At 49.8% G+C, this 21,270-nt stretch overlaps 2 protein-coding genes across 5 annotated transcripts in view; both read right to left on the bottom strand.

Annotated features, from left to right (window-relative positions):
* F8 (coagulation factor VIII) overlaps nt 1-21,270 on the bottom strand; it is a 92,475-nt gene that overhangs the window by 58,869 nt on the left and 12,336 nt on the right. For all 4 annotated transcript variants that reach the window (XM_054040166.1, XM_054040169.1, XM_054040168.1 and 1 more), the window contains exons 4-10: nt 21,028-21,240; nt 15,419-15,490; nt 13,128-13,223; nt 10,168-10,389; nt 6,502-6,769; nt 3,817-3,991; nt 2,469-2,562 (exon numbers count right to left, since the gene is read on the bottom strand). In XM_054040166.1, the coding sequence (XP_053896141.1) occupies nt 2,469-2,562; nt 3,817-3,991; nt 6,502-6,769; nt 10,168-10,389; nt 13,128-13,223; nt 15,419-15,490; nt 21,028-21,240 (1,140 nt within the window). The remainder of the gene's footprint in view (nt 1-2,468; nt 2,563-3,816; nt 3,992-6,501; nt 6,770-10,167; nt 10,390-13,127; nt 13,224-15,418; nt 15,491-21,027; nt 21,241-21,270) is intronic.
* LOC128843370 (PAX-interacting protein 1-like) lies at nt 16,900-18,585 on the bottom strand. Its single transcript, XM_054040173.1, has 2 exons — nt 18,407-18,585; nt 16,900-17,482 (listed from the first exon to the last, which is right to left on the bottom strand). Exons 1-2 carry the CDS (start codon nt 18,567-18,569, stop codon nt 16,992-16,994), a joined length of 654 nt encoding a protein of 217 aa, XP_053896148.1. The 5' UTR covers nt 18,570-18,585; the 3' UTR covers nt 16,900-16,991.

Raw genomic sequence — 21,270 nt, 5'->3', positions numbered from 1 at the left:
TTATCTGGGTTGTGTCATGCTGAGTGGGGATTATAGGTGAAATGGCAAGGGAATAGATAGGGTGAAGAGTGATGCAGGGAAGGGCAGAATGGCAGACAAATACAGAATAACTGAGAAAAGAAGGTTGGTTAGACGACAGAAAACGCTAAGATCAAATAAATACAGTGATGATACCTGCTCAAGGCAATTGCTTATGCCCAATATGCTTCTGAAGGGGGCTCATCCATCCCTAATGCCAAGCCCAAGTTGCTAGAAAAATTTGGATTTAATCGATCACCCTTAAATTATGGTACAATAATTGTTAGGCAGAGATCCCACAAAGATGGGTGAGTGTTCTGCCCAATTTATAGCTGGGGAAATGGAGTCACCAAGCATGGAGGTGACTTGCCCACAGTCATGTAGTGAGTCAGTGGCTGAGCCAGGAACAGAACCTAGCTGTCCTGGAGGAAAGCACTAGCTTAAATTAAATCATAGGGGGGCAAAAAAAGAGGGGGTTGCAAATCTGAGCTAGTTTTATGAAACCTGAAACCACTGGTTCCTCTCCTTTTTTTGGAGGTTCCCATGCCTGCTAGGAGCAGCAGCAGAGGAGCTTGTTCATGCACTGCGATTGTTGTCCTAGATAGTTTTAATCCTTAAGAAAGACGAGGGAGACAGAAGCTGCATGATGCCCACCCAGGAATCAGAATGGCTCCTAAGTAACAGTGTCTCCCAAAGATTCCCACCAGGTGGCAGCCCAGCAGTGGTTGGAAGGCCAGATGGTAACCTAGCAACTGCACACAGGAAAACAAGAAACAGTACCAGGAGGATAAGTTGAACCAGAGGGAAACCCCAAACTAAAGCAGAGCAGGAAAGCGCTTATGTGCCCAGCTCATCCATCCTGGCAGCATCAAAATGGAGGATTCTTGCCCAGGGAGTATTTCACTAATGCCACAAAGGGCCCGATTCTGCCACCCTCACACTAGTTTTATAAAAGTATTACTCTGCTGACTTCCATTAAATTACTCCTGATTTACACTGGTATAAATGAGGTAAGATTCCAGTCCACTGAGCAGCACCTGACTGCGAAGCAGTCCTGTTGATTTCGGTACTGGTCACTGGGAAGGTGGCATAACTGGGTGGTTGTATTAAGTAAAATGGCAGAAAGAGGATTAGTGATTATCATTGTCCCCAATCAGGTGGTCCAGCAGCTAGGGCACTAGCCGAGGGCTTGGAAGACCTGGGTTCAATTTTGCCACAGATTTCCTGTGTGACCTGGGGCAAGTTGCTCAGTGCCTCAGTTTCCCATGAGTACAATGGAGATAATAGCAGGGCCCTGCCTCACACAGCTGTATGTGGCTAAATATATTAAAAACTGTGAAATGCTTTGAGATCTACTGCTGAAAAGAGCTAGGTATTGATTATATAATAAAAATATTGCATTATCCTACAGCAATGGCTCAAACCACTGCAGCTGACAGCCATGTCACTACCATACGACACCACTGCTAATAAAGCAGTGTTTTATGTTAAGGAATTTTGTGAGAAATGCCAATTGATCATTCAAAACACTTTTAGAACCATGCAAGTTTATTTAGTTGACTTTGCTTTAAGCTATCATTTAAAACACATTTTATAGTTGTGTGGTTCCAGGAAGGTTTTTGGAAGGGCTGGTCAGTGTGAAATGTCCAGGGAATGAGGAGAAAGTGAAATATACAAGGCATATGCTGATCACTGTGCATGGGATGGGAAGGAATTTCCCCAGTGCACATGTACGGCATCGCTCACTGGAAGGTGCATTATGGCAGTGGGTATTTCCTTCCTACAAAGCATTGCTGGCCACAGCCAAAGGAGGATACTGACTTGGATGATCTGATATGCTAAAGAAATCCTGTGTAAAGACAAGAATGTCTGAGGCTTGGTGATTCCTCCATTACTGATGAAGAGCAGCAGAGGAATCAGTTCTTGTTGTCTGGAAGCATCATGAGGGAACATGCGACCATAGAGTGCCCCTCATTGCAGAACTTCTGCAGGGGCAAGGAAACCCCAAGAGGTTCCCTTTCTGCAACCTCCTCTGAATTCTGCCATTGTGAGGCGGGGTTGGCCTCTCTGTGGAAGCAGCAGGAGATCTGGACTCCAGAACATGCAGATCTTCTCAGATCTTGGGGGCCCTAGAGAGGCCAGAGCTATCTGCATGAGGGAGGCCTCCACACTGCCTCCTGGACCCCTGTGGCTGACTCTCAGTTCCCTGATCAACAGGACCTCTCCTGTCAGCCCCTTCCCCAAAACCTCCCTCAAAGAGAAGGTTCCACAGTGCAGAGGGGTCTCTTATCAAGAGTTAATACAGTCTCAGGGGACCTCAGTACCCAAGTACTTTGAATAGGTAAAACAACCCATTTACTGCAGACTTCACCAAACTCTCTTGTTCTGAGGTATGTAATCTTTGCCAACAGCTCTGCTAAATTCCAGTGACCTTCCTCAGCCAATCTCACCTTCAGAAGACTTCACTGGGTGATAGGAACTTATGCTGGTGAGCCCATGAGGGTAGATGTTGTAAGGCCGACTTGCTAGATTCTTGAACACAATCTGAAATGACAACAAACAACAATAACACTTAGCCCTCTATAGACCGGTGTCTTCAAAGCTTTCCTTATGGTCATTCATCTTCAGCAGTGTCTCCATGTTGTCTGGATTGGTCTTAGGCACACTTTGCCTTGCTATTGCAGGGGGCCTCGGGCAGAGGTGCACCTCAGTCCCTCCTGTTCTCTGTCTGTGGCACATAACAGTCAAGTCTCCTGTGGGCTGTGATACTTTGGTCTCATTTCAGTTGTCGGGTTTAGTGTGGGGGTGCTGGTGGCCTGTGATGGCTGAAGGTCAGACTAGATGATCCAGTGGGTTTCTTCTGGTCTTAAACTCTATGACCCTGACTTTCTTTGAGGTCCCAGTTTCAGTCAGTCCATGGAAGAACATGCAAATGGCAGAATTATTAGAGGGTAGGGAAATATTATTGAGACCCATTTTACAGATGGGAAAAGTGAGGCCCAGAGTGGCTGAGACTGATTTTTTAAAACATGGGTGCCCATAATTGGACACTGAATCCATAAGAGACTTGAGTAAGTGGCCTGATTCACAGAGGTGCTGAGCACCCACAACTGCCATCTGCCTCAAATGCAATCGTGGGTGTGTGGCGTTTCTGAACATCTGCCCAATCAAATAAATATGGAGATAAGTGCCATCCCAGTTTGAAGTCTTTGGCCTCAGTTCCTTGCCATCAGCTACACAGCAAATCAAAGAGACTAGAACTAGAATCCGCTGAATCATAACCTGTTCTCACCAGAAGCCCACTCTGCCTCTTGGTAATGATAAACAAGTCAAGCAGCCAGTTAATAAGAGTACAGTGACATAGGCTGTGCGTATAAAGCAGCCTCCCCCAGGTACTGTACATCCTAAATTACCCGTGCAATCAACATATAGTTGGAGAAGACTCAAGGAAGGAAGTGGACAGATATGTCTCAGAAGAATGTGTTGGAAGGCACGTACTGTACCATGTATGGGTTAGTATGATTACTAAGCACAGCTGATTGCATTAAAGACAAGTCAAGAGCGTTGGGCCAAATCCATCCCACGTGAATTTCCACTGAAGTCAATGAGGCTTTTACCTCTAGATTTCAATAGCAACTGAAAGAAGTGGTGGACACTAGCTACTACAAGGGACTCAGTAAAGAATTTGTGTCAGACCATAGGGATGAATAGGGAACCAGGAAGAAGAACAGTAATGAATCTTCAGAGTTTACCTTTCCCATCCCTCTTGCCAGAAAGCTGTTTCTCTCTTTCTCTTACCATAAATTGATCCCCAACTTCTCCTTTAAGGACAGGTCCCAGAATTCCTGTGTCACGTTGATCTGATACCTTGCGCTTCTTAAAGGTCCCATCCTCATATTCCACAAACATCACCTTCTTATACTTTGAACCAATTCGCTGAGGACCAGCTTCCAGAAACTGACTTGTGTACCTTCTACAGGGGAGAGAGGGAAAGGAAAAATGAGTGAGCCCAGGCGGAGGGCACAGGAGCTGTTTTTTTACTATTATCACCATCATCATTATTAATAATAATTGTATAATAATAAATTTGTTATTGTGGTAGTGCGCACAGGCCCCAATCATGGATCAGGGCCACATTGTGCTAGGCACCGTACAGAAACAGAATGAAAAGGAAGTCCCTGCCCTGAAAAACAATGCAACAAAATACAACTTTTCCACAACCCTAAGATTGGATTCAAATGCAGGCTATCAATTCTATAAGGGAGGAAGCCTGCGCCAGATGCAGTTGTAGGACACTGTTGACCACTATACACTGGGCTAATCTTACTAACTGAAAATCTTACTAATAAACCAGAAGCAGGCAAAAAATCCAATTGTCCCTGTAAAAAAGAAAAATATCAAAACCAGATCATAGTATACCCAAAGTATAAAATGGTACTAGCAGTTCCCGTTATTTGGAGTTTAGAGAAGAAGTAATGAACCGCATAGATAAAAAGATAAAAGGCTGTAAAGCTGCTCGTTAAGAACGATCTCGCATTATCAATATGCATTATTCACACCACATGTATTAATATGCATTAAGCACATAATATCAATATAACATTATGTTGTGTGTGTATATATATATTTCTAGCAGTTATATGGCCTAAATTGGCCTATGTCTTTCTATACTTACGCTAAGTATCCCAGAACAGTTTGCAAAGCTGAAGTCAGCTTTGGAGTTAGAAAACAGGAAACTTGTCAAAGGCAAAATCCATTAATGTTCTGCCCTAGTACAGATACTTTCTCGGATAAGTATCTGAAGTGCTAGTAAAGAAGGTACAGAAAAATGGGGAATGGGGAAAAATTGATGTTTGGGTTTTAGTGAAGTGTGAAGGGGTTTGTAACCTCTAAAATCATCCTATAAATACTACCAGCTGAAATGTGTAGCTCTGGGAGCATACCTTCTTTGTAAGGTGAATTTAACAACAATATGGCATCCCAGAAACTGGTATTGTATTGAACCATTTTTCCGGTATTGGCTTTTAGCAATAAACCTGGCTGATATTGGTTATCGGGCTCCTGAGTCTCTTTCATAACAGACCCAAGTGTGGTCACACTATTGACTACACAATTTAATAACAAGAGGTTAGTTATCGGTGTCCTGACCTGGCAGCAACTGGTTGCTGTAGCAGAGCAGTGAGCCTGGCACTTGCCCGCATGTGCTGAGGTCACTGCCAGAGGTGCCGAAATCACATGGCTGAGTAAACTCCTTTGTTTGGCCAAGGCAGCGTCCTCTTACTACCCTGATCTGGAAGGACCCCCTCTATTAGCGCATTCAGCCCTCGGCTTCCCTGCAGACAAGAGGCCCAGTCAGTGCTAACTGGGACAGTGAGTTTTGAGAGGTTGATACTTGTCCTTTGGGGGCTGGGCTGAGACTCTACATGGGAAAGCAGAACCCTGTGACCCTGCTTAATACCAAGCAAGCCTGCGTGAGTAGAGCGAGTGGGATGACTGGTGACAACTGTCACTACCAGGCAGTGCTGAGTAAGACACTGCTATGATAGAATTCTCAGATTACTGCTACCCAGAAGGAAGTGGAGCATCATTAGGGGCTTAATCTTGTTTTGTATCTGGTATGGATCCATCCTCTCAGGACAATGCAATCACATCTCTAAGCTGCAAAAATACAGGGCCAAAGGAATCCCTGGTGTATCTCCATTGAAACCAGCAGAGCGGTAGCATCCAAGAAAGTGGCCCACCATGGCACTCTCACAGGTTAAGAGGGCAAAGAGGGCTGGGTACTTCAGCACCAACTACAGAACCCTCTGTTCAGAGGACTAGTACCACACAGCTCCCTCCAGAACTCTACCTGTGCTACTGGTAAATGGCTTGTGGAAAGTTAGTGACTACTGGTACAGTAGATCAAACAATTCCCTTTCTCCCAGGAGCTGACTGTCATTTCCACAACTTTCCCAGCCTCTGGCAAGGGACCAAACAGAGCCTCATGCTCCGGTACTGCGCGTGCTGCCTCGGGCTATATTAGATTGCTCACCCAGCCTTTATTCTGGGGTAGTCCTTTTTGCCATGCTGATGGTATTGTCTAATCTAATACACCCTCAGATAGGATTCTTAATGACAACAGTTCCCTTTAGATCAGGTTCCATGGGCAGAAAGTAAACCACATTATGGCTTTGGTGACTTATATGGCTCAGCCTACCATTTGCCAGCAGCAAGGAATATGGCTTAAATATAAGGGCCAAACTCAGCTCTCACTCCCCTGAGGTTGTGCAGTATACCTGAGAGAAGAACTTAGGCTCAGGACAAGAAGAAAGTGGGCTAACTCCTCAATGTAAGGAGGAAGAAGTAAGCTGCTAATGGAAAGGGTCTGGTTGAGGCTTCATGGTGATTTGAGGAAGAGAAAGAAAACTCAGAGGGGGAAAAGGGAACAGCTGGCCAAGCCTGTACTCACCCCAGGCCCTGGCCATGCTAACATGCTCTCACCTGTCCAGATAAGTGGGCATTATTGGGGCATAGTCCCAATCCACCTCCTCAGTTGCAATGTAATGAGTCCAGGTCACAGGCTCCTGCTTGGCAAAAGCACGTGCGCCAATCAAGGGGGAAGAGTCACTCTCATCAAATACAATCACTGTGTTGTCCAGATCATAGTTGTCATCATAATAGTCTTCATCTGGTGCATCTATGGCCAGCCTCATCTTCATCTTGGGCTCTTCCAGGCAGACTTCCACACTGATGTATGCTTCCATGCCAGCTGGATTCAAATAGGCCAGGCAGAAACATCAATGTCTGTCTGTCTGTCTCACTCACTCATACCTCTGGATATTGTTTCACTAGTATCCCATTTATCTGCCTCTACATCAGATGGACATACAGCTATCTAGCCATATTGTATCTGTCTTGGTAAGTAGGTTGAGGTGGAGAGACAGATGAGGAGAGTGATTAGGAGAGGAATTAGATAGGTTAGTAGAGGAGGGCAGGGATTTATATGTATGTATCCATAGATGACTTAAGACAAATGTACAGCCAACAGACTCCAGTGCAGCCAGATGGGAGAGGCATTACAGCCACTACCTCTGCAAAGACAGAATTAATTATACATTGAGGCCTGGGTTAGCTTCCAATTAATTGCTGCACCTTCTGGAGAAATCTGTGGTGGTCTTTTTGCTTCTTGAAATAACATAGGAAAAAACAAATCTGGGAAAGATTCTGGACCAAATTCAGAGATGATGCTAAATAATTCATAGACTCATAGACTTTAAGGTCAGAAGGGACCATTATGATCATCTGGTCTGACCCCCTGCATGCTGCAGGCCATAAAACCGTCCCTACCCCTTCCCTGGACTCTGCTGTTGAAGTCCCCAATCCTGTTTTTAGTGACTTCAATCGGCAGAGACCCTCCTGCTAGAGATCCCTGCCCCATGCTGCGGAGGAAGGCGAAAAACCTCCAGAGGCTCAGCCAATCTGCCCTGGAGGAAAATTCCTTCCCGACCCCAAATGTGGCGATCAGTAAGACCCCGAGCATATAGGCAAGAGTCTCCAGCCTGACCCCGTTAGCCATTATACTATTTACCCACCATTGCTTGGCTTTCCTTGACTACTATGTTTTACCATTAAACCATTCCCTCCATAAACTTATCTAACTTTATCTTAAAACCAGACAGGTCCGTCGCCCCCACCGTTTCCCTCGGTAGGCCGTTCCAATATTTCACCCCTCTGACGGTCAGAAACCTTCGTCTAATTTCAAGTCTGAACTTCCCCACGGCCAGTTTGTATCCATTCGTTCTGGTATCCACGTTAGTACTAAACTGGAATAATTCTTCTCCCTCCCTTGTATTAATCCCTCTAATATATTTAAAGATAGCAATCATATCCCCTCTCAGCCTTCGCTTTGTCAGACTAAACAACCCAAGCTCCTCTAGTCTCCTTTCGTACGACAGCTTTTCCATTCCTCTGATCATCCTAGTGGCCCTTCTCTGCACCCGTTCCAGTTTGAGTTCATCTTTTTTAAACATGGGAGACCAGAACTGCACACAGTACTCCAAATGAGGTCTCACCAGCGCCTTGTACAACGGAAGCAGGACCTCCTTATCCCTACTAGATATACCTCGCCTAATGCATCCCAAGACAGCATTGGCTTTTTTCACCGCCACGTCACATTGTCGACTCATAGTCATCCTGCGGTCTACAAGAACCCCTAGGTCCTTCTCCTCTTCCGTAACTTCTAACCAATGCATCCCCATCTTGTAACTAAAATTGTTATTAGTCATCCCCAAATGCATCACCTTACACTTTTCACTATTAAATTTCATCTTATTTCTGATACTCCAATTCACAAGCTCATTCAAGTCTCCCTGCAGGATATCCCTGTCCTCCTCCGAATTTACAACGCCTCCCACCTTCGTATCATCCGCAAATTTTATCAGCCCACTCCTGCAATCGGTTCCGAGGTCAGTTATAAATAGATTAAATAAAATGGGTCCCAAAACCGAACCTTGAGGCACTCCACTAGTAACCTCCCTCCAACCTGACAGTTCACCCTTTAATACAACTCGCTGCATTCTCCCCAGTAACCAATTCCTTATCCACTTCTGGATTTTCATATCGATCCCCATGTTTTTCAGTTTAACCAATAATTCCTCATGGGGTACAGTATCAAACGCTTTACTGAAATCCAGGTATATTAGGTCCACCGCATTTCCCTTATCTAATAAATCCGTTACTTTCTCAAAGAAGGAGATCAGATTCGTTTGGCACGATCTGCCCTTTGTAAAACCATGTTGTAATTTATCGCAATTGCCACTACCCTCCAGGTCCTCAACTAGTTTCTCTTTCAGAATTTTCTCTAACACCTTGCACACTACAGATGTTAGACTAACAGGCCTGTAGTTACCCGGATCACTTTTTTTCCCTTTCTTGAAAATAGGAACCACATTAGCTATTCTCCAGTCTAACGGGACCACCCCCGAGTTTACAGATTCATTAAATATTATCGCTAACGGGCCTGCTATTTCCCGCGCCAATTCCTTCAATATTCTCGGATGTAGATCGTCCGGTCCTCCCGACTTAGCCCCATTAAGGCGTTCAAGTTTTGTTTCTACCTCGGATACGGTAATCCCCCATCCCGAGTGCCCCTCTATAGTGGTGCTAGTATCCCTAATACCTTCATTGGCCTCATTAAACACCGATGCAAAATATTCATTAAGATATTGCGCCATGCCTAGATTGTCTTTAATCTCCTCTCCGGCAATAGACTTCAGCGGTCCAAGCGGGCCTCTGTAATTCTCCTCCCTCTTACACCTGTATTATACTGGTATAATATCACTGGCATTCATGGAATTACTCCTGATTTATCCAGTGTAAGGGAGAGGAGACTGCTTTAACTGCTTTAATTTTACAGCCTGTTAGACTTTCTAAGATGTGCTTATTTCCTGACTCACACATCCACTCATCAATTTGTAACCAACAGCAGAAGTTCTGAGTTTCCCCCAGGCCTAAAGGAGTCCAAGATGGCAAATCTCACAAGTTTAATGGCTGGAAGAGAGGACAGTAGCAAGAAAAGTAGTAGGCAGGGGTAAGAAGGTGCAGAGGCACCGACTTCCTGAGTTCCCAGGGGGTGCTCAACCCTGCTCCTGCTCTGCTCCACTCCACTCCAGGCCCAGCCCCCACTCCACCTCTTCCCCAAAGCCCCACCCCCATCCCGCCTCTCTCCACTCTGTTCCGCCCCGCCTCTTCCTACCCCTGCTCTTTCCCCTCCCCCCAGCACCTCCTGCATGCCGCTGAACAGCTGATCCTCAGCGGGCAGGAGGCACTGGGGGGAGGGGGGGGGAGAGGAACTGATTGGTGGAGCTACCAGTGGGTGCCGAGAACACTTTTTCTTTTCCTGTCGGTGCTCCAGCCCCAGAGCACCCAGGGAGTTGGCACCTACGAAAAGGTATAAGTTAAATAGCCCCACTCCCACTTTCAGCTCCTCAGTGTGCCAATTACACCAACCTTAGATCCCCTTGCAGATCAATAGAAGGGGTGTGACTGGGTCTAGGCAAGTCTAACTGAGCATGAGGGAGCTGTGAGTTGTGTCACCTCACACATCTCTGATTCCAGCCCATCCTCTCTCTCCTGACCTCTCCGAGCCTGATGGCTGGTGGATGTTACCTTGCTGGTGGGCCGGGATTTGACAAAACATTAGGAACCTGCCGCTGGTGGTGGGCATGGTCTGAGCCGTGAGGAAGGTGGCTGGTGAGATTTCTAAGGTTGCATGCCGGTGGCTCCTCACCAAGAATGTGTGGCCCTCAAAGAAAATAGAGTGCACTTCCGGGGCGGTACCCAGCCCAATGACATGCCAATAGACTGGTCTTTTCTGGCACAAGTGGAGATCTGCCAGGAAGAGAGGGGAAATGCACCAATGAGAGAACAGCTTATAGAATCACACAGCTATAGCCTCCAGTCCACCCGGAGACACCAATGGGCCAACCCCTGACTGGTGCTAAGCTCTGGGAACCTGTCATGCCAGGATCTCTGACTTCTGTTGGGAACTGCAGATGCTCAACACCTCTTAGCATCTGGGCCAAGGGAGTAAGGACTGAGCAAAAAAAGAGGGACTGATCCTGAAGGGAATGGGAGTTTTGCCATTGACTTTAATGGGAGATGGGGTCAGGCCCAGATTAGGGACTTCAAGTTCTGGCCCATAGGAATTAGGGATGGAAAGGACTCTCCACCTAGAAACACTTGCTGTTCCTCTTCACTTCTCCCCCTGCTTTTTCCTCAGGCAGACTTTTGGGGTACAATTCTTGACTCTGCATCGGTAAAGACACCTGGACATTTTGCCACTGACTATCATGGGAGTGTGACAGGGCCCTTCAAGATGGAATCCAGATAAAATATTGCTGTGTTGTCTACTCCATCCCTGGTCAGTGCTGGATTGTCTCCTGCTATATTTCCTCAGTGCTCCCTCTACACTAGTGTTGGAGATTCCCAGTGCTGAGCCTGCCACCCATTCATTAGTATAGTACAGAAAGGCTAAAAGCAGGGCCCAGTGTGCTACACTCTGTGCAAACATCTAGTAGAAGACAGTCCCTGCCCTGGAGAGCTCCCAGGCAGGGCTGGCTTTAGGAAGTGCAGGGCCCAATTTGAACATTTTCGGCAGGGCCCCAACAGGGATGACTAACAAAAAAAAAAAAACAAACCATGTAAAAAAAAGCCTTTCATTTCTTCCATGTATTATTTACTTTCCATAACTATATAATTTTATTATTTATATAGTTATGTACATTGTGACATATATGCTGTTGATTGGTTATTAATGAGCTCGGTTTAACGTGTGGGTCCCAGCTGCTCCCTGTCCCCCTCATTGAAGCAGGTGTGCAGGGTTACTGCCCTGGAAACTGCAGGGCATCAGTGGACATGGGACTGGCTGCAGGCAGGGCAAGGGATGCGGGGCTGGCTGGAGACCGGGGTGTGTGGGGCGAGCTGGCTGGCTTCAGGCAGGGTCACAGGGGTGTGTGGCAGGGGTTGGCAGGGCTGGAGACAGAGGAGTGCAGGACTGGCTGGCTTCAGGCAGGGGGGTGCGGCAGGGGTTGGCTCAGGGCCGGCTCCAGGCACCCGGCACCCAAGCACATGCTTGGGGCGGCACCTGGTGAGGGGCGGCGGGGGGAGCGTGGCGCGGCATTCCGCAGGGAGGGGGGCGCTCCGGCGGCACGGCAGTCAGCGGGGGGCTGGCTCTGGTGGCGCGGGGGGCTCCGGCGGCGCTGCGCGGCACTCAGCGGGGGGGGGCAGCGCGGGGCTCGGCGCTTGTGGGGGAGTTCTGGCGGCGCTCGGCACGGGGGGGGCGGGCTCCGGCATGCGGCGCTCGGCGGGGGGGCAGCACGGGCGCGGCGCTGCAGGGGGGTTCCGGCGGCGCTCAGCAGAGGGCGGGGGCGGGCTCCGGCGGCGCGGAGCTTGGGGGGGGTGTTCCGGCGGCGCTCGGCGCAGGGGGGGGCGGCCTCCGGCACTCGGCGGGGGGGTGGTGCGGGGGGCGGCGCTCGGGGGGGTTCTGGCGGCACTCAGCTGGGGGGGGCAGCACGGTGCTCGGCTGGGGGGCTCGGGAGGCGGCGCTTGGTTGAGGGGCTCAGGGGGCGGCGCTTTTTTTTTTTGCTGCTTGGGGCAGCAAAAAAGCTAGAGCCGGCCCTGGGTTGGCTGGAGACTGGGCTGGGGGTGCAGGGCTGGCTGCAGGCAGGGGCGTGTGTGGGGCTGGCTGGCTTCGGGCAGGGCCGCAGGGGTGTGTGGCAGGGGTTGGCTGGAGACAGGGCAGAGGGTGCGGCAAGGGTTGGCTGTGGGCAGGGCTGGCTGCAGGCAGGGCAGGGGGGGCGGGGCTGGTTTGGGCAGGACAGGGGGTGCAGCAGGGGCTGGCTGCGGGCAGGGGGTGCAGGGCTGGCTGGAGACAGGGGCTGGCTGCGGGCAGGAGGTGCAGCAGAGGCAGCTGGAGCCCCAGCCCTTTAAATAGCCCCTGGAGCCCCCCGCTATCCCAGGGCTCTGGGGGCTATTTAAAGGGCCCGGGGCTCCCCTGCTTCTACCATCTCGGCCCTTTAAATAGCCGAGGGAGCCCTGGGGAAGCGGTGGGGCTCCAGCGGCTATTTAAAGGGCTGGGGCGGTAGAGATAGCGGGAGCCCCGGACTTTTTAAATAGCCCCCAGAGCCCCACAGCCCTACCCCATGGCTCCAGCAGTGAGGCTCTGGTGGCAATTTAAAGGGCCTGGGGCCCCAGGCCCTTTAAATTGCCCCCTGGGGAAGCTGGGCCACGCCAGTACGCCGTACTAGGGCTTGGGCTCGGGGCCCTTTTAGGTGCGGGGCCCGATTCAGGGAAATTGGTTGAATTGGTCTAAAGCCGGCCCTGCTCCCAGGCTAAATAAACAAGACAGACAAAGGTGGGAGAAAGGGATACCTAGGGAGGCTAATCCACAGCCTAGCAGATCTCAATCTCAGGATTTTTTTCTTGGCTTCCAGTCTAAATATCCCTTCTCTTCAGGTGTTCCTATAACCCTGCTGTGTCACTCTAAGCAATCTCCCTCCTGCACTGCTCCTAGACCTCCCTTCTCCCTCATCCTCCTTTCCCTTCCCCCACTCCACAGCATTCAGTACCGGGCAGAGAGCCGTTGATATAGCCGTTGATAGCGTGCAGCTGAGCCGGGGGCTGAGGAGTTCCTGTGTTGTTGGGCTCTGGGTACCAGCTCTTCCCTGGGGGGAGAGACAAAGAAGTTCATTTTTAGACAAATGCAATTCATGGTGTTTGATCTGCTGCGAGAGCTGAGGCCTTAGCATCTGGAGCCTTGCAATCCTGGAGTGGGCAGCAGTGCGCTCTCGGGTGAGAGCCCCCTCACGCTGGGACTCGGTCCCCTGACTGTTCATTCTCCTGAACTGGGGGCACCAGGCTATGCTGCCAGGCCTTTCCAGGCCGCAATCAGACTGCTGGTCAAACATTATTTTTTTATTCTGATTGATTTATCCTGTTTGATTGGATGTCCTGGGCCCAGCATGTTTCTGTGACGGACAGGGCTCCTTCAGAGCTCTGCCTTCGGTATATTTGGAGTGACTGCAGCACAGCACCTGTGCACTGTTGTTTAGGGTTACCATACGTCCTCTTTTTCCCGGACATGTCCGGCTTTTCGGCAGTCAAACCCCCGTCCGGGGGGAATTGCCAAAAAGCCGAACATGTCCGGGAAAATGGCGGCTCTGCTCCTCCCTGACTCTTCGGCTCTGTTTAAGAGCCGGGCTGCCTGAGCGCTACCGGCTTTGGGCAGCCCCCGTGCCTCCAGACCCTGCGCCCCCAGCCGGGCACTTCCCCTCCCGGGCTCCGGCAGCGCAGGGTCCGGAGGCACGGGGGCTGCCCGAAGTCGGTAGCGCTCGGGCAGCCCGGCTCTTAAACAGCCGAAGAGGAGCAGAGCCTCCAGTTGCGGCGGCTCTGCTCCTCCCCGACTCTTTGGCTCTGTTTAAGAGCCGGGCTGCCCGAGCTCTACCGGCTTTGGGCAGCCCCCGTGCCTCCGGACCCTGCGCCGCCAGAGCCCGGGAGGGGAAGTGCCCGGCTGGGGGCGCAGGGTCCGGAGGCATAGGGGCTTCCCAAAGCCCGAGCGCTACCGGCTTCACGGTTTGCCGGGCAGCCTCCAGACCCTGCACCCCCGGCTGGGCGCTTCCCCTCCCGGGCTCCAGCTGTGCTGTAACTCCCAAGGTTACAGCTTTTTTTTCCATAAAAGGGAGCTATCCCACTTCATTTATCACAAGAGTGTATGGCATTAGATAGATAGATAGAGGGGGGGTGTACGGAAATAGATAGATTAGATTAGATATGTGGGTGTGTATGGCGATAGATAGATCCATCCATCCATCCATACATACATACATAGAGGGGTTGTATGGGGGATAGATAGATAGATAGGGTGTGTGGGGATAGATAGGTAGATACATAGAAGAGGTGTATGGGGATAGAGACAGAGAGAGAGATGGGGGTATCTGGGGTAGTAAGGGGCTGATCCTGACAGGTGCTCAGTTCCCATTGTAAAGTGCTGAGTACCCTCTAGTCCCACTGAAGTTAATAGGAGTTGAGGTTGCTCAGCACCAGTAAATCTCATCACAATCTAGATTTCCTCTATGGGTTTGACTGCCCTGTGGTCTGAAGGCTGTTTTTTCCATATGCTAGTGGGAATGCAGGGGCCGGCAAAAATTCTTTGCACCTGGACATCATCAAGTGAGTTAGAGTCATGAGAGTCCCGCTCTGAGAATAAAACCAGTGGCCCAGTATGCTGAACCTCATGGCCAGGTGGAGGTTATCTTCCAGAGCCGTGATGCAGGAGACCAGATTTCAAATACCAGTCCTGGTGTCTCACCCCTCTGGCTGGCAGAGTGGAGAATCTAGACTGCAGTCAGAGGTGGGACTGCAGCATAGGGATACAGACCCATGCTAGCTTTGGTCTAGCTAGCTCAGGTAACAATAGCAGTGAATCCACAACCGCCAGGGTAGCAGCTTGGACTGTCCAACCTCACTTAGGACCCTGGGTATGTGCTTGAGCAGCAAGCCTGAGCTGCTATGGATTCATAGCTTATTAGATCAAAGCTAGTTCTGGTTTATCCCATGTGCTGCAGTTACACCTCCGACTGCAGTGTTGACACACCCACTGTGTTCAGACTCAACTCAGGAAGCAGCTCTGCAGCCAATCAAAAAAAGAGACTTTGTTCTCCAGCCCCTTCTGCCAGCCTAAAAGCAAATAAATACATCAAAGAAGGAAACACCCAGACAGTGAACTCCAGCTACTCTAAGGTGCGTTCGGCTGGCTTTGTTTGTAATATTCCAGATGTGGCACAAACCCTCCCAACCAGCAGAATCTGACTACTCTAAAGCCAGGATACAGGATCTGGCCACCTTCATACCATGTACTTACCTTCATCAATCACCGAGAAGAGCAGCACGAATTCTTGCAACGTGCCCTGGGTTCCGTCTTTGGTCAGGGATCCTACGAGCAAGAGGAGAGAGAGAGGTGATGCCACTGTTAAAGAAACAACAAGGGTGGTGTTGTATCTCAGGGTATGTCTACACTACGAAATGAGGTTGAATTTATAGAAGCCGGTTTTATAGATATCGGTTTTATACAGTCCATTGTGCGTGTCCCCACATAAAATGCTCTAAGTGCATTAAGTCGGCGGACCGCGTCCACAGTACTGAGGCTAGCGTCGACTTCTGGAGCGTTGCACTGTGGGTAGCTATCCCACAGTTCCCGCAGTCTCTGCCACTCATTGGAATTCTGGGTTGAGATCCCAATGCCTGATGATGCAAAAACAGTGTCGCGGGCAGTTCTGGGTACATGTCAGGCCCCTCCCCCTCCGTCAGAGCAACGGTAGACAATCGATTCACGCCTTTTTACCTGGGTTACTTGTGCAGACAACATACCATAGCAAGGATGGAGCCCGCTCAGCTCACCATCACCATATGTCATCTGGGTGCTGGCAGACGTGGAGCTGCATTGCTACACAGCAGTAGCTAATTGCCTTTTGGCAGTGGATGGTGTATTATGATTGATATCTGTCATCGTCATATTCCTCAGTGAGTTCAATCAGAGGCACCCGGGAAACTTCTTTAGCAGATTCCTCTAAGAAATACTGAACCAAACTTTCCACTCTGGGCATCTGATTCTTCATTTTGTCTCCTGGAGACCCAGTGGTCCTATTGAACCGTCTTGACGATGATGGCTAGCAGTCGTAATACAGCATTTTCTGCCAAGCACCCAGAAGATGCCGATGGCTATCGGTCATGCTGCACCGTCTGCTGCCAGCTTAAGATGTAAAAATAGATGGACCAGATTTGTTTTCTATTCATTTGCTTCCCCCTCCCTCCGTGAAATCAACGGCCTGCTAAACCCAGGGTTTTGAGTTCAAACTTTGGGGGGATCATTCTGTGTGACAGTTGTTTGTGTTTCTCCCTGATGCACAGCCACCTTTGTTGATTTTAATTCCCTGTACCTGTACGCCATGTCGTCACTCGCCCCACCCTTCCGCCCTCCGTCAGACACTAGTTTCGCGCCTTTTTTCAGACCAGACGCCATAGCACTGGGATCATGGAGTCCGCTCAGATCACCGCGGCAATTATGAGCACTATGAACACCACGCGCATTGTCCTGGAGTATATGCAGAGCCAGAACATGCCAAAGCAAAACCAGGACCAGGCGAGGAGGCGATTGCAGGGCGGCGACGAGAGTGATGAGGAAATTGACATGGACATAGACTTCTCACAAAGTATGGGCCCCAGCAATGTGCCCTCCCCTCCCCCCTTCGAGCTCCACTTGCAGAGGCAATAAAGTCATTGTTACTTCACATTCATGCATTCTTTATTAATTCATCACACAACTAGGGGGATAACTGTCAAGGTAGCCCAGGAGGGGTGGGGGAGTATGGAAGCGCCGGGAGGGGTGGGGGAGGAGGGAAGGATAAGGACACACTGCAGTTTAAAACTTTAAAACTTTAACTCTTATTGAAGGCCAGCCTTCTGATGCTTGGGCAATCATCTGGGGTGGAGTGGCTGGGTGGCCGGAGGCCCCCCGACCGTGTTCTTGGGCGTCTGGGTGAGGAGGCTATGGAACTTGGGGAGGAGGGCTGTTGGTTACACAGGAGCTGTAGCAGCGGTCTCTGCTCCTGCTGCCTTTCCTGCAGCTCAACCATACGCTGAAGCATTTCAGTTTGATGCTCCAGCAGCCGGAGCATCGACTCTTGCCTTCTGTCAGCAAGCTGACGCCACCTATCCTCTTCAGCCTGCCACTTGCTCTCTTCAGCCCGCCACCTCTCCTCTCGTTCATATTGTGCTTTTTTGCACTTTGACATTGACTGCCTCCACGCATTCTGCTGTGCTCTGTCAGCGTGGGAGGACATCTGGAGCTCCAAGAACATATCATCCCGAGTCTGACGTTTTCTCCTTCTAATCTTCACTAGCCTCTGCGAAGGAGAAACATTTGCAGCTGGTGGAGGAGAAGGAAGATGTGGTTAAAAAAGACACATTTTAGAGAACAATGGGTACACTCTTTCACGTTAAATTTTGCTGTTCACATTACACAGCACATATGCTTTCGTTAGAAGGTCGCATTTTTCCTCTTATATTGAGGGCCTACCGGTTTGGTGTGAGAGATCACTCACGCAGTGCTAGGCAACAGAATTCAGCTTGCAGGCAGCCATGGTAAGCCACAGTATTTTGGCTTTTTTAACCTTCATAACATGTGGGAATGGTTTCAAACAGCAGCGCCCTCATTTCCCATACCAAGGACCCGTTGTGTTGGCCATTTAAAATGGGTTTGCAATGTAAAAGGAGGGGATGTGGTTTCCGGGTTAACATGCAGCACAAACCCAACTACCCCTACCCCCCCACACACACAATTCTCTGGGATGATCACTTCACCCCTCCCCCCCACCGCGTGGCTAACAGCGGGGAACATTTCTGTTCAGCCGAGCAGGAACGGGCACCTCTGAATATCCCCTTAATAAAATCACCCCATTTCAACCAGGTGACCGTGAATGATATCACTCTCCTGAGGATAACAAAGAGAGATAAGGAATGGATGTTGTCTGCATGCCAGCAAACACCGGGACCATACGCTGCCATGCTTTGTTATGCAATGATTCCAGACTACGTGCTACTGGCCTGGCGTGGTAAAGTGTCCTACCATGGCGGACGGGATAAGGCAGCCCTCCCCAGAAACCTTTTGCAAAGGCTTTGGGAGTACATGAAGGAGAGCTTTCTGGAGATGTCCTTGGAGGATTTCCGCTCCATCCCCATACACATTAACAGACTTTTCCAGTTGCTGTACTGGCCGCGATTGCCAGGGCAAATTAATCATTAAACACGCTTGCTTTTAAACCATCTGTAATATTTACAAAGGTACACTCACCAGAGGTCCCTTGTGTGCCCTCAGGGTCTGGGAGCATGCCTTGGGTGAGTTTGGGGGTTACTGGGTTCCAGGTCCAGGGTGATAAACATATCCTGGCTGTTGGGGAAACCGGTTTCTCCACTTCCTTGCTGTGAGCTATCTTCATTGTCTTCATCATCATCATCTTCTGCGTCCCCCGAACCCACTTCCCTGTTGCGTGATTCTCCATTGATGGAGTCTAAGCACAGGGTTGGGGTAGTGGTGGCTGCACCCCCTAGCATGGCATGCAGCTCCGCGCAGAAGTGGCATGTTTGCAGCTCTGCCCCAGACCTTCCGTTTGCCTCTCTGGCTTTGTGGTAGGCTTGCCTTAGCTCCTTAATTTTCACGTGGCACTGCTGTGCGTCCCTGTTATGGCCTCTGTCCTTCATGGCCTTTGAGACTTTTTCTAATATTTTGCCATTTCGTTTACTGCTACGGAGTTCAGCTAGCACTGATTCGTCTCCCCATATGGCGAGCAGATCCCGTACCTCCCGTTCGGTCCATGATGGAGCTCTTTTGCGATACTGCGACTCCATCATGGTTACCTGTGCTGATGAGCTCTGCGTGGTCACCTGTGCTCTCCACGCTGGGCAAACAGGAAATGAAATTCAAAAGTTCGCGGGGCTTTTCCTGTCTACCTGGTCAGTGCATCTGAATTGAGAGCGCTGTCCAGAGCGGTCACAATGAAGCAGTGTGGGATAGCTCCCGGAGACCAATAACGTCGAATTCCATCCACACTACCCCAAATCTGACCCACAAAGGCCGATTTTAGCGCTAATCCCCTCGTTGGAGGTGGAGTAAAGAAACTGGTTTAAATACTTATATGTAAGTATATGTAAGCAGAGTCAGGATGAGCTCTACCCTGAGATCTGGTGGTGAATTATGGCGAGTGTGGAAAAGAAGTCCAGGGGCTGATCTTGTTTGCATAGGCACACCCACTCGCCTGGCATGAAACAACAGCAACTCAAAGTGGTTACTTTGGCTGGTGTGGGATCCCCAGTTTTCTCTGTTATTGGGACAGGAAGAATAAAGTTTTGTTACCCTGATTCTGTGAATCAAGGCCAGTGAAACTGTTGTATGACAGAAGGACTAAGTGAGTCCTTCACCATTACCTAAGTAGCACTTGCTTGACAAGGGGCATGGGTTACAAAACCCAGTGAATGGAGAGAGGATGGGGACAGGTGTTTGTACCTGATGGTATGGGCCCTCTCTGAGGGGTTGAAACACCAATTATACTACCTCCTCTCTCCACTGTTGAATATCAGGGCTAACTTTGATTCCATTAGAGTTACAGACTGCTGAGCTGAATTCACTTTGGGCCAATGGTGCACTAGCACTGGGGCTCCCCTACAATGAGCTGAAATTGCTAAGAGCTGAAATCACAAAAGAGCTAAAGTTATTAAGAGCTGAGATCACTGAGGCTGTGTTAACTAGTGGGGGAGCCTGAAGCTATATTGCTAAGCGGCTGGCGGAGCAGCTAGCGGAGTGGAGCCTTGCGGGGACGGTTGGAGTGGAGCTGAGCGACTCACAGGTCGGTGAGTGGAGCAGAGCAGAGCGGAGCCTTGTGGGAGCGGCCCAAGGGACGGCTGAAGTGGAGCAGAGCTGACCGGCTCACAGGTCGGTGAGCAGAGTGGAGCAGCTGCCAGAGCAGTTCGTGGGACGGCGGGAGCAGCTCACGGGGCAGCTGGTGGAGTGGAGCGGCTCGTGGTGAAGGCTGCGGCGGAACCCCGTCGGCCTCGGATCACGTAAGGTGCCCCTTAACACCCTGCGTGCCCCCCTCCCAAACTCTGGGGCTGCACTGACCAGGGACAGAGACTTTGGGGGGTTGTTGGACTTTTGGGACTTTGGTGATCCTTGGGTTGCTGGTTTCCAGAACCCAAGGGAAAGGACACAGCCCAACTTGCTGGGGTGGGTTTTTTTGCTCATGGTTTGTGTTATGAATCCTGTTTGTGGTGTTTTTCCTATTTAATGCTGATGTCATTTACCTCATGTTAGTAAACATTTTCTGTTACACTCAGACTCCGTGCTTGCGAGAGGGGAAGTATTGCCTCTTAGAGGCACCCAGGGGGTGGTATGTAATTGTCCCAGGTCACTGGGTGGGGGCCCGAGCCGGTTTTGCATTGCGTTATTGAAACGGAACCCCTAGATACAGAACCCGGCCCTTGTTGCTGCCAACTTAGATGGGCAGAAGGGTTACATATAAGTGATTATACTTACACTGAATAATCATGGCATAGATGAAAGCATTTAAAAAGGTGGACAAACATTCACACCTTGATATCATTGCCTCAGTAACTGCTTTGGAATCTCTGGGAAATACTAGAAATTCTTTGAGGGAAATAGACGACCAAGTTATTTCCATCATGGCACTGGAAAAGGTGTTAATTTTCTGGACTGGGAATGGATGAAGCCACCCTTTGGAAAATGTGTCAACCAGAAAATCTGTCAGTTCACAACAGATGCTGTTCCTCCCAGGGCTCCTGCCTTTGCTTCATACTCAGTTTAAGGAAGATTCAAGTTTTCTTTTCAGTCATGACCAAAATACTAAACAGTTGATTGGATTAAACCACCCACTTACTTTTCCGATTCCCCATGCCCCTCACCTGGCCTGCAGACAAGCAGGGCTCCGATCAAGCCAGAGTTGATGTCCTTCACGCTGTCAGTGTAAGAGAAGTAGGAGTAGGTCAGACATGACGAGTCAAACTCTGTTGGTCCTTGGTCTTCTAGGATTTCCCAGACATACGTGTGGGTCTTACCAGGATCCACCTCGTCATCTTCTTTCTCAGCCTGGCTGGTCTCATCCTTATACCCTGCCCCTAAAGCCAAAAGAGTAGCCCATTTGCCAC

The sequence above is a fragment of the Malaclemys terrapin genome, chromosome 9 (assembly GCF_027887155.1).
Source record: "Malaclemys terrapin pileata isolate rMalTer1 chromosome 9, rMalTer1.hap1, whole genome shotgun sequence".
In the NCBI taxonomy this organism is placed as follows: domain Eukaryota; kingdom Metazoa; phylum Chordata; order Testudines; family Emydidae; genus Malaclemys; species Malaclemys terrapin.
Note: the sequence above shows the minus strand (reverse complement) of the source record. Positions and strands in the feature narration are given on the sequence as shown.